Raw genomic sequence first — 13,618 nt, 5'->3', positions numbered from 1 at the left:
GATGTCCCTATGTGATGTCAACTATGTGTGTGTGTGTGTGTGTGTGTGTGTGTGTGTGTGTGTGTGTGTGTGTGTGTGTGGCCACAACTGTTGTTATCCTGGTCCTCCATAGACAACCTCACACAGCTTCTCCTCCAAATCTGGTTCCCCCAAGGCAGGAGGTTTCCTCCTAAAGACTTTTATGTAGACTTTTATTGGCACTTAACCTGGTTTGGGGGTTTAGGCCCAGGTGATTTACCTGACTATAAAGTGGAACATAATTTAACTGATGACTAACAGAAGACACAGACAAGAAACTGGAAAAACACAAACACAATTTTTCAGTTTATTAAAGAGTCCTCTGGAGAGGATCATAAGGCTGTGTGTGTGTGTGTGTGTGTGTGTGTGTGTGTGTGTGTGTGCGTGTGTGTGTGTGTGTGTGTGTGTGTGTGTGTGTGTGTGGAGTACACAGGGTTGTGACAGTGTTCGTTTGGTGCATAGCTACACACATACCGTGACGTTAGACATATAAGGTTCTATCTCCATTTTTGTCAAAATTTAGTTTTTTACATAATCTGATCCATTAGGTGTTTATTAATGCCTGTGTGGTGTCATTTTTAAAATGTTGACATTTTTGAGTTAGTAATTCATAAAATACAAAGGTTCCATCTCACAGAACATAATGGAATGTAAAACTTTGACGCTCAATATCTCTGAACTACCCTAAACGGAGATAGAACCTTAGAATTCTAAACTCACGATACGCCACAATCAAAATGGACGTCCATTCTACCTGCATGTTCAGGAAGATATGGGATAATTGGTCACACTTTTTACTCTTTGTCGCATTACTTGGCCTCTGTGGGACACACACAACTCTGTTATACATTAATTGAAATGACACAATCTCATGATTAATCTTCGGAAACCTCGTATAGTAGCGTTTGCCAAACTTTCAATATTCTAGGTTAAAGGTTATTCTCTGTCAACTTGCTACAACCAGGGGACACAAAATCAAGTCACAACACCCTCCTGGTTGGTTATAATTAGCTCTGGGGGAACCAATCAATGTGACTTAAAGACCCAACCTCCTCTGCCATCCAATGAGCTTCTCCACAGCAAGCCCAACCCACAGTCAACCTGTCAGCAATAACTTTCTACACATAACAGTGTTACAGGAAAATGTATACTTGAGAACTGGGTTATATTCATTGGTACTTTAACAACATTCACACCGATTAATCTTTTATAAATGTAAAAGTAGAAAACGCTCATAACTACATAGTCAGGCCTTGACCTCAAAACATTTGGCTAGTCATTCTTTGAATTACCCGTAGATACTTAGCAAAATAGAGACAGACAAAAACTAATGAAAGAAGAAAAATATTTTGGGGTATAGATACCTGTATCTGTTCATGATTTCAATATATAGCCTACTGTATCAGGTACATGTTGTGGCCAATGCTATAGTGTTGGTTATTGACAAAATAATGATGGCTTGTGTGTGCTATATCTGTGCTATAACTTCAAAATACAGTTACCTAAAATAACACATACAATGCTTCATAAGCCTAATGAATGTTTATACAGTAGCTGCTTTATGTCCTTATCATGCATTATAGCATTAGTGAATAAGTGGATTAGTTTAATGTTGGTTCAAGAATGTGCACTGACTACATGCCTCTCCAAAAGGTTGGCCCTGCCATTGCATGTGGTAAAGGACTGGATATGAAATAGCATAGTGACACACCAGACAGTAAACAATACATATGAGCACTGTGCAACCCAACCCAACCAGCGAGTATATAAGGATACACACACACACACACACACAGACACAGACACAGACACAGACACAGACACAGACACAGACACACACACACACACACACACACACACACACACACACACACAGACACAGACACACACACACACACACACACACACACACACACACACACACACACACACACACACACACACACACACACACACACACACGACTTACATACAAGTCTAATTTCAAACCAATTCCTAAATTATTTTTGGCCCTCTGATAGACTAGGGTAGTGTAAGTGCTCCATTGAACCCCTCTGTCCAAATCTACAAGTGGCAGCTATCAAGGTGTAAGGTGTAAGTTAGAGGGACTGGTTTGGAATTGGACCTTCCTCTCCCTCCTCCCTCCATATCTTCCTCCTCCCGCCTCCCTCTGCGTTACTCCCTCTCGTTATTTTATTTTTTTCGCCACGTCCAGGTAAGCAAACTCGATCTCACGCTCGGCGGGGCAGGTGCTGGTAAACTCCTCCCTCTGGTAGGCATGGTTCAGGTATCGCCACACCCCCGTCATCTCTGTTGGGATCTCAAAGCCACGGTACTTCCTGGCCACCACCTTGGACAAGACAGAAAAGACACAGGTCAGATTATAAAGGAGGCTAGGAAGTAGCCCCTATACAGTTAGGTCCATATATATATATATATACATTTGGACTCTGGCAGAATTGTTGTTATTTTAGCATTTTTTGTGCAAAAAAAAAAGCAAAAGTAGCAAACGTTTACCAAAACATATTCAAGTTCCAGTTATATAATGAATATGGGCTTAAAGTGCATACTCTCAGCTTTAATTTGAGGATTTAGGGTTTAGGAATTACACCTATTTACAGTTTTTTACTGTCGCTAAGTCACAGTGTTCAATACTGAAACCACAGTTTCACAACTCTTCATACAGTCAGCAGAGCAGAAGCCCATGTGAACAAAACTGTGACTCTTTCTCTGTGATTTGTGCATTGTTTTCATACAGAATGCATTCAATGACTACGTTCTCCAAAATCCATAACACTTCTCTCATTGAAACTCCCCCACTTGCAAAATACTATGTATTTGCAACACATTTTTTCATTGCTAACATGAATTATTTGGTGCAATTTTGCAGTAATCATATTCCTATCATATATGACAGAAAGCTCGCAATAAACTGTTTTTTTGCACAGTGTTTGAGTGTGCAGATGCTGTTATTTTGCACTCTATTGATACTCTTCAGTTCCAGCACCTCAGCAAAGTCTGATAACGGATGAGCGGTGGTATTTTCACTATTTGCAGTAATCATATTGAAATGTCTAGAAAATATTAGCAGAATAATGAAATTAAATAGACTAGATGCATTGCCAGGGAAGACATTAGATGTGACCAGATGCAGACCAGAGGGTGGACCAAAACCCTCAGGAGTGAGACATTTTTGGTGTGATTGCTATTGTATTGTAGCCCTGGAATTTCTGTTTTTATTTTTTATTTGAACTTTGCATCTTCCACTTTATTTTTCACTTTTCATTTTACACAAGTAAATGTAGTGTACTTTGAAGTAAATGTACCGTAACTTCATGCAAAGATACTGAACAAAAATATAAAAGATAGAATAAAGGATAGAAGCAAAAGATAGAATAAAGGATAGAAGCAAATTGCGGCATTTCTGATTCATTCTTGTTGCCTAATACTTTACAGTTGTACAGTCAACTATTCTGTCTATGATTACTATAAATCAAACCATTTTTATAATGAAATATTCATTATTGTGAAAATCATTCAAACTATGTAATGCTCCCTGTTGTTAGTGTTTTGTAAGTCAGAATGTTATGAATGACAGTGTATGTTTCTGAGTGAACATTGTTGACAGTGTGTGGTTGAACGAGCTTCTTTTGAGACATGAATGAAGTCATTGGCCAACATGAGTGTTACTAATGCAGACTGTATGAAGAGTTGTGAAACTGTGGCTTCAGTATTGAACACTGTGACTTAGCGACCGTAAAAAACTGTAATATGTAGCCCCCTCTTTTTCAAGGGACCAAAAGTAATTGGACAATTGACTCAAAGGCTGTTTCATGGACAGGTGTGGGCTATTCCTTCATTATTTCTTTAACAATTACAGTTTTTTACGATTGCTAACTCACCATGTTCAATACTGAAACCACAGTTTCACAACTCTTCATACAGTCTGCATGCAACAAAACAAAACAAAAAAAATCAAGAAAGTAACCAAGTTATTGTCCACACAAGCATTAAATCAATAGTTTTTTCTTAAGAGTTCGCACGCGCTGTGTGCAATCAGACCCAATGTCCATGAACACATTTAGGGTTAGGGTTAGCACAAATCCACAATCTTTTCTTTTTCTGACGGAATTCTGTAGAAGCACAACCCAGGGTCGTCTCCTCGTCGGTTAGTGCACCCGATTGCACAGCAACTATCCAGCATTTTGTCAAACAACTAACTACTTGGTAAACACCTGATAAAATATCTGACAGGCAGCGGAAAAAAGATTTGTTTTGCCCGCCAGGTGGGCGTTCCTATAAGAATATATCTTTTTTAAAAAGCGTTGAGTTTCTGAGATGCCTTGTGCGCATGCGCTGCTGTTATACCAACGAACCAGATGTGCCAACAACGAATTGCAATTTCAGTTTATTCACAATTGTATGTATAGAACATATTGGGGTCTATTCCATTCCTCTGATGTATATTTTTACGTTCACTCATAGTAATTTAAATGTTCCTGTCTGAACAATTCAGAATACTAACTCTACTGAATAAAGCGTAGTAATATGTAGTGATATTGTCCAGTACCTTGATGATGTGTAGTTTGGGCAGCAAGTTGCAGTCGGCTAGTGTGAGATTGCTCCTGTCCAGGAAACAGCGTGACGACTCCGAGATTTAACAACGTTGTACTCATGTTGGTCAGTATCAACTATGAGTGGTAGTTCTTCCATTGTCAAGTGCTGGTGTTGATACAGTTTTCTTTGTTTTAGCAGCTTCTACAGTTCTGACATACAAGCTGTTGCCCTTGTCCAGTATGCTGTCCAGTTCAGCCTGGCTCAAACCATTAATCTCGTTGTGGTATGCCAAAAATGTCAGAGCCATGTGTTTGAATGAATGAATGGTCTTTATTGTCATTGCTACAGTACAGGTGGCCTTCTGGCCTGTTTGCTGGCCTTCTGGCCTGCGTTTGCTGGCCTTCCATAGCGACAATGACCATGATGAAATGATGCCTGCACCGAAATCTCCTCGGTAACATGCATAGCTCTTGCATGCCGTCATTTACAAAAGTGCCCATCAAGCCACTATGAACAAAACACCAAACCTCATGATCTGGGTTTGCCTAAATTCTCATGAATCCCATTTCAATATGAGATTTAACAACGTTGTACTCAATCACGGTGTGACCCACACAACTCACATAAATTGGGCCCAGAATCCTTTGGGGCCGCTAATATGCAAATCAGTTGTGCCCAAGCGGCCAATCAATGAACAACAACAACACAACGAACAACAGTCGTGAATCTAACAGTGGCCGTGACTAGTTAGCTAGCTGTAACGCGTAACCAGGCGATAACATTGGGAAAGGTGCAATAAAAAGCAATGCAACAAAACAAAACAAAAAAATCAAGAAAGTAACCAAGTTATTGTCCACACAAGCATTAAATCAAGAGTTTTTTTTTTAGGAGATCGCACGTGTTGTGTCTTGTTGTTCTCTCTGACATACAAGATACACTTTATAATAATAATGACTCTGGTCTCTGGAGCAACGTTCAGCGTGCGTCTTTATTCACCATTTCAACAACAACCAGACCCCACTAGTCAATCGGTGATAACATTGTCAAGATGTAATGCTACGGAGGCAATAGCAATCAATCCCAGATCTATGCTAAACATAGCAATATACTACATCCCCCCTTTTAAGCATTAAAAGTCTCTCTTGGGTCAACTGAAAATTAGTCTCTGAAAAGTTATACGTTCTATAACTTGTCCAGTAACTTGTGAACTTTCACTTGGAGTAAAATCAAACTTGTAAACATACCACACACTTTCTAAATGTGTCCAACTATCATCTAGTAACTAACTAAACTAAGGGACAGAGGTCACCAGTACTTAACCCTGGTGGAGCACAACCTTCAGCGTTGGCCCATCTCAAAGTCTTGATACCTTGCCGGAAGCACCACAGCTCTGCCACTTCTGGTGCGGCAGGTAGGAGTGGAGCTCTCGCCCTCACAGGAGGACGGGTGCTGAGCTGGATGATCCGGTGACTCTGGGGGTCCTCCCAGCGGGCTCACAGGTGCAGGCTGCTCCAGTGGCTCAGGATCTCTCTCTTGATGCAGACTTGGATGAATACGCCTGAGATGACGTCTGTTCCTTCTGAAGACAACACCAGACGGGCTTCTCACGTTGTATGACCGTGGCTCTTCTCGTTGGTTTAGGACTCTGGCTGGCATCCATCCACGTCTCGTTTCCATGTGAACCGTTGCACCAGGAGCAAACTCAGGTAAGGGCTGTGAGTTGCGGTTGTAGTAGTGCTCCTGTCTGGTTTGGAGATCTTTCAGCCTGGCATGAACTCCTCTCGGGGTAGCTGGCTGTAGAACAGCTGTAGAGCAGGGCAGCGTGCTTCGTAGTACTCTTCCCATAAGCACCTGAGCTGGGGAAACATCTGTGCCTGTTATTGGAGTGTTTCTCAATGCTAGCAGGGCTAGATGGGGGTCTATGTTGGTCTGCAAAGCTTTCTTGAGTGCATGTTTGACCGTCTTCACCATCCTCTCTGCCAGACCGTTGGATTGAGGATATGCAGGGCTGGAGTGAATGAGCTGTATTCCCCAGGATGCTGCAAACTCCCTCATCTCTGCACTTGCAAAAGGAACATGGTCGCTTACCAGCTCTTTTGGGATCCCGTGCCTCGCGTAGACTGCTTTCATCTTGCGGATGACTGTGTGAGCGGTCTTGTCAGGTAGATGGAGCACCTCTGGGTACTTGGACAGATAGTCCACCACGATAAGGTATGACTGGCCCTGGAGCTCAAAGATGTCAGCCCCGACCTTTAGCCATGGTATCTCAGGGATATCATGTGACATGAGGGGCTCTCTCTGGTTCTGTGGTTGGAGTTGTTGACACGGAGAGCATCTCTCCACTGCGTTGTCGATGTCACGAGTCATTCCCGGCCAGTACACGACTTGTCGGGCCTGTGCCTTTGTCCTCTGGATACCTTGATGTGCGAGGTGTAGTCTCTCTAGTATCACCTGTCTGGCGGCTTGAGGAATCACAATTCTGTCGCCGGTCATCAGTAGTCCGTCCCTGATGTGGATAATGTGCCGCTGAGGCCAGTATTGGTAGAGACTGGCGGGCACACTACGTCGTCTTTGGGGCCAGCCGCTGCGGTGTCTCTCAGCCACTGCCTGTAGTGTCTCGTCAGCTGCTGTGGCTTCTTTGAGCATCTTGAGCATGTCTGAGCTCATGGCAGCAGTAGCCTCCATCGTGTGGATCACTCTCTCCTCGAAGAGGTCCTCTTTTCCACTGTCGGCCTGTTCGGTGACAAACGCGCGGGAAAGGGTGTCGGCGACGTGCATGTCTTTTCCTGGCGTGTATGTTATTTTCAAATCATACCGTTGAAGCTGGAGCAACATGCGCTGTAGTCTTGCTGGGGCTTTGCTCAGGTGTTTCTTAAAAATCACTTCAAGTGGCTTGTGATCAGATTGGACTGTAACAGTGTTGCCGTAAACATACTGGTGGAAGCGTTTGGCTGCGAACACTATCGCCAGCAACTCCTTCTCTATTTGGGCGTAGTTTCTCTCAGCTTCTGTGAGAGCTCGTGAGGCATAGCACAGCGGTCTCCCCTCCTGGAGAAGACAAGCTCCCAGTCCATCTTTCGACGCGTCAGCCTGTATGGTGAGAGGCATGGCTTGGTCATAGAACTTCAGCACAGGGGCGTTGGTGAGGGCTGACTTCAGCTTGATTAAAGCATCATCATGTTCATGGTTCCACTGCCAAGCTGCATCTCTCCTCAGCAGCTGTCTGAGCGGGGCAGTCACTGAAGCTTCATCAGGGATATACTGAGCCAAATACCTCGTCATCCCCAACAGCCTCTGCAGCCCTGTCTTGTCCTCTGGTGGCGGCATGTTGTTGATGGCCGTCACCTTTGTGTCATCCGGTTTCACTCCCTCTGGTGTAATGACGTGGCCCATGTATCTGACGGTGTTGATTTTGTACTGGATTTTTTCCTTGTTGAACTTGACGTTGGCTCTCTGTGCCCTCTCCATGACCTTGTGAAGGATGCCATCATGTTCCTCTTCTGTGGCGGCGGCGATTATCATATCGTCTGCGATGATATGGACTCCTTCGATGTCTCCAAAAGCCTCACAGTTTTTCTGCTGAAAAACTTCGCTGGCGGACTTGATGCCAAAAGGAAGTCTCTTAAAGCGGAATCTTCCCCACGGCGTACTGAATGTGCACAGCATAGATGATGGCTCGTCAAGTCTCACCTGCCAATATCCGTCCTTCTCGTCCAGGATCGTGAATATTGACTTCCCAGAGAGCTTGCTCTGGACTTCCTCCGGGGTTGGTATCGAGTAGTGCTGCCTCTTGATTGCCTCATTCAGATCACGAGGATCCAAACACACCCTCAGTGATCCGTTCTTTTTCTCAGTGATGACGAGGCTATTCACCCACTCGGTCGGGTCTGTCACAGGTGCTATGACGTCCTTTTTTTACAAGCTCTTTCAGGGTTGTTTTCAGTCTGTCCACGACACTGACTGGGATCTTTCTGCATCCGTGGACGACTGGGGCCACACTTGGGTCTGTGTGTATGTGGTGCACACCGGGGAACTCACCCAGGCCACTGAAGACAGATGCGTACCGCTCCACCAGCTCCTCTTTTGTAGCTGGTGCCTTGACTGCAAGCGTCTCTATTCTCCTCACGAGCTGCAGTGTCTCGCACGCTTCTCTGCCCAGAATGGGCGTGGTGGACTGTGCAGTCACAAAAAAAACTAGATTTGCTCTTGCTCTATTGGGTGTCTCACACGTGAATGTCACTGTTCCTTTCGGTTTCAGGCGTGCTCCTCCATAGGCAATGAGAAGTGTCTGTGTAGGCTTTAGTCGTGGGGGCCCCGGTATCTCCTCGAAAATGCACATTGGAAGCACGTTCGCCTCCGCCCCTGTGTCCAGCTTGAATCTGACCGGGGTGTCTCTGAGGTTGACTGTGGTGTACCACGCGTTGTCTGTCTGCTGCGTGATCTTATCTACCCTAACACAGAACACTGAGCCTACAAATAAAGAATCTACCTCGCTCTCAAGTTGACTGACGTCCCTTGCTGTGACTGTCCCATGCTGTGGTGCGCCACACACTTTGGACCAATGGTTTCTCTTGTTGCATTTGTGGCATGTGGTCCCGAAGGCAGGACATTGGCGGGGCGGGTGTGTCCCTCCACACTTCCCGCATGTGTTTGTGCTGTCCGTCTGCTCATTTGCTCTTCCTGACGATCTTTGTTTTCTGTATCCTCTTCTCATCTCAGAGTAGCTAGTAGTTCCTCTGGACAGTGCTTGAACTGGGGCGTCTGCGTGCCCTGTCCCCATAGCTTGCAGCTGTGACTTGGCAGCTTCTGCAGCTCTGCATATGGTTAGTGCTCTGTCCAGGGTTAGGTCTGTCTCTCTCAATAGTCTCTCTTTCATGCGAGGATCAGTTAGGCTAAACACCATTTTGTCTCTCAATGTGTCATTCTCACCTGCACCAAACTCACAGTCTCTGCATTTCTGACGGAGTTCAGTCACAAACTTGTCGACACTAACTCCCTCTGACATAGAATGGGACCAGAATTGGTGACGTTCAAAAACAATGTTCTTTTTGGGGATACAGTATGCTTCAAATGCATCCATGATCTCTTTCATTGTCTCGTATGCTGGGTCTTCAAAATCAATGGTGAATGTATTATATACCTCTAATGCCTCTTCTCCTATGGTGTGCAGCATGATGGCTATTTTCACATGCTCATCTTTATCATCTGCACCAGTGGCAATCATATACAGTTCAAAACGTTGTTTCCACCGACGCCAATTCTCACTCACGTTTCCAGAGAGCATGAGCGGCGCGGGAGGCTTGAACTGTTCCATGCTTTGCTTTCACTCGCTAGCTACTACGAACGTCGCACAGGGTCGATAGCTATGCTATATGCTATGCTATGCTATCTATAGTTCTCCACAAAGTTTCTGCGTAGATCGACGGCGCCTCGCAATTCCTTATATTTGTGAAGAAGTCACATCTTCTGACACCATGTTGTGTCTTGTTGTTCTCTCTGACATACAAGATACACTTTATAATAATAATGACTCTGGTCTCTGGAGCAACGTTCAGCGTGCGTCTTTATTCACCATTTCAACAACAACCAGACCCCACTAGTCAATCGGTGATAACATTGTCAAGATGTAATGCTACGGAGGCAATAGCAATCAATCCCAGATCTATGCTAAACATAGCAATATACTACAGCACGCGCTGTGTGCAATCAGACCCAATGTCCATGAACACTACGCTTTATTCAGTAGAGTTAGTATTCTGAATTGTTCAGACAGGAACATTTCAATTACTATGAGTGAACGTAAAAATGTACATCAGAGGAATGGAATAGACCCCAAGAAGTTCTATACATACAATTGTGAATAAACTGAAATTGCAATTCGTTGTTGGCACAGTAGTTTTTTTTTTTTTTTTTTTTTTTTTACAGTGTAGTGATATTGTCCAGTACCTTGATGATGTGTAGTTTGGGCAGCAAGTTGCAGTCGGCTAGTGTGAGATTGCTCCCGTCCAGGAAACAGCGTGACGACTCCTGAAGGTCGTCTGTGGTGTTGGCGTCTATCTCCTCCACCAGAGGAGTCCGCAAGAATTCATCCAGCCGCCGCAGAGACTTCAACAGGGCCTTCTCCAGAGCTACACACACACACACACACACACACACACACACACACACACACACACACACACACACACACACACACACACACACACATAGGCGCACACGCACATGGACGCATGCATGCACGCACACACGCACGCACGCACACACACACACACACACACACACACACACACACACACACACACACACAATACAGTTCAAGCACACACACAAAGATGCAGCACAGGGTAAGCAAACATAGAGACAAACACAAATACTCACAAGAAAACCATACACACACACACACACACACTTGACCTGGTATTTTACCATCATTAGTGTCTTTGCGGGGGTTCTTGATGTAGGCTGAGAACTTGGCAAACACATCAATACCCGCTGTGTTTGACTCTGGGTGCTTTGCCGCCAACTTAGGGTACCTACGTCAGAGACATAACACATTGGGATTGGTGAGGAGGACATTATATCAGGCTTCAGGATTAGACAGAAAGGATAAATATACAGTGGGACTTCAGGCTTGGATTGGACGATATGGTAGTGGGTGTGTACCGTGGGGGTGTGAGCCGCTCCTCCAGGAACTCCTCGATCTTGTTCACATCGACCTTCACTTCCCCATTGAACGTTACAAAAGGAGGGTTGGTACCCGGGGCAAGCTCCTGAAGGTCCGCTGGTTTCCTAGGCAACAAAACCCCAAACATTCAGATTTTAAAACTTTACTGAACAACAAAACCCAAGACAAAATTAAATCACAATAAAAGGTTTGTGTGTGTGTATGTGTGTGTGTGTGTGTGTGTGCGGGTGTGTGTGTGTGTGTGTGCATGTGTGTGCGGGTTTGTGTGTGTGTGTGTGTGTGTGTGTGTGTGTGTGTGTGCATGTGTGTGCGGGTTTGTGTGTGTGTGTATGCAGTACCTCTTGAGGTCAACAGTGGTGACGTTGAAGATGACTCCCTTCAGCCACAGGATCATAAAGAGACGCTGAGAGAACGGACAGTTCCCAATGCTCTCACCATCACTGCCAGCCTAGACACACACACACACGCACACGCGCACACACACACACACACGCGCACACACACACACACGCACACATGCGCACACACACACACACACACACACATGCACACACACGCACACATGCGCACAAACACACACACACAGACAAAATGATTCATATCAAGTCATGCATACACATCACTACACCATCACTTAAAGACAATACACAAAGCATTCAATAGCCTTCTCTATCCACTAGATGTCCTGCAATATCACCAAATAAGTTCTCGAAACTTAAAAACCCCTGGGCAAAGACTGTGAGACATCTCTGTTATGAGGTGTTTCTGCTAAGTTAAGTGTGTTGCAAGGAAAATCTATTTTCTCCAATCTCCAGACACCTTACCTTCACAAACAGCTCGATAGTGGGGAATCCCAGCTTTTTAGCTGCAATGTCGAACCAGGCCATAATATACACTCCAGTTTAGGTTTGCAGTATAGAAAGAAGGGGGTGGACACCAGCTGAGCCCACCCCTCCCCTACTGAAGCTTCACTTGAGACCACTTATAACCACTTATAACCTGCAAAGTCACTCAAGGATCTCTGTGCCGCTGCCGCCCTAATGGAAACCCTAATACAAACCGAAAAGATCAAGTTCACTTCATGTGCCTTTCACAAAATCTTTGTCCTGCATTTCCATAGGCTCCACCGATTCACTACAGTCAGCACACCACCAGAGAGAATGTCCCAGTCGACAAAACAATACCAAGTCATAGTCAATGAATAGGATCCTCTTTCAGTCCAGTTCTGTTCTGACAACGGCTCTCTGTCCGAGTCCAGTCCGGTTGGGTCCCCGGGTCGTGGGCGGTGTTGGACCTACGGACCGAGGGGAGGGCACACGACAGTGAGAAGGTCGCACAGCACTCACTCTCTCTGTGGGAGCATGTGGCTAACTATCAATAGACACACTGTCTAGGTGTTTGCCTTTCTCTTACCCTGAGGTATTGTTGTTGCCAGCTATTCAGCCGTTTTTTACACATGAACTAGCACCAAGAGATGACACACACAACAGCTAAGAGAGTATGGTTTCCTGCTATAGCTAATCTACTCATGTACAGCTAATCTTTTCTGGTTCAATCTGCATCCTCAAAGTTTCAAAACTGCTTGTGTAATAATGATTCAGAAACTCAGTACATCTCTATGATGTTGTGCCAGGACCAGTTTTTCATCCATCACTAAACAACTGCAGCTTTAGGCACTCACTGCACTTGGTGACCTGGAGTCAGTTGTTGTGGGTACTGTAGCTGTGTAGGCTGGTGGAACAGTAAAAGGTCTGTTCTGAGGTCAGGTGAGTGGGTGATTATGGAATTCTCTGCCCCTCACTAACAGCATCAATCTGACCCATACTGCCATCAGAATGGAACATATTTTTTACACCCACAAGAGCACACAAGCACAGAAACACACACACATGCACACTTGCACGCATGCACGCATGCACGCAAGCGCACACACACACACACACACACACACACACACACACACACACACTTGTTATTGTTCTTTCATCTCTCAATAGATCATTTTTCTGGACAAAAGTATGTGGACACAATTATCGTCTGGGGCTGTTTTCATGGTTCGGGCTAGGCCCCTTAGTTCCAGCCTACAATGTGATTCTAGAGAATTGTATGTTTCCAACTTTGTGGCAACAGTTTGGGGAAGGCCCTTTCCAGTTTCAGCATGACAATGACCCCATACACAAAGTGAGGTCCATAATGACATGGTTTGGTCTGGGAGAACTTGAGTGACCTGCACACAGAGCTCTGGCCTCAACCCCATCCAACACCTTTGGGATGAATTGGAATGCTGACTGCGAATGAGTTCAACAAGCACATATGGGTGTGATGTTCGGGTGTTCCAATACTCTTGTCCATATAATG

The 13,618-nt window shown here is 44.9% G+C and overlaps 1 protein-coding gene across 1 annotated transcript; it reads right to left on the bottom strand.

The window, feature by feature from the left end:
- Positions 1–2,206: 2,206 nt before the first annotated feature.
- Positions 2,207–12,096, bottom strand: LOC308153395 (chloride intracellular channel protein 4; the record flags this gene model as incomplete). The annotated part of the gene is made up of 6 exons (XM_080526527.1): positions 12,085–12,096; positions 11,599–11,708; positions 11,239–11,364; positions 11,002–11,108; positions 10,522–10,703; positions 2,207–2,368 (listed from the first exon to the last, which is right to left on the bottom strand). The coding sequence occupies exons 2-6, from the start codon at positions 11,652–11,654 to the stop codon at positions 2,207–2,209; spliced, it is 633 nt and encodes a 210-aa protein (XP_080382653.1). The 5' UTR covers positions 11,655–11,708; positions 12,085–12,096.
- Between the last annotated feature and the right edge of the window lie 1,522 nt (positions 12,097–13,618).

The sequence above is a fragment of the Nansenia antarctica genome, assembly GCF_963989245.1.
Source record: "Nansenia antarctica genome assembly, chromosome: 3".
Classification (NCBI taxonomy): domain Eukaryota; kingdom Metazoa; phylum Chordata; class Actinopteri; order Argentiniformes; family Microstomatidae; genus Nansenia; species Nansenia antarctica.
Note: the sequence above shows the minus strand (reverse complement) of the source record. Positions and strands in the feature narration are given on the sequence as shown.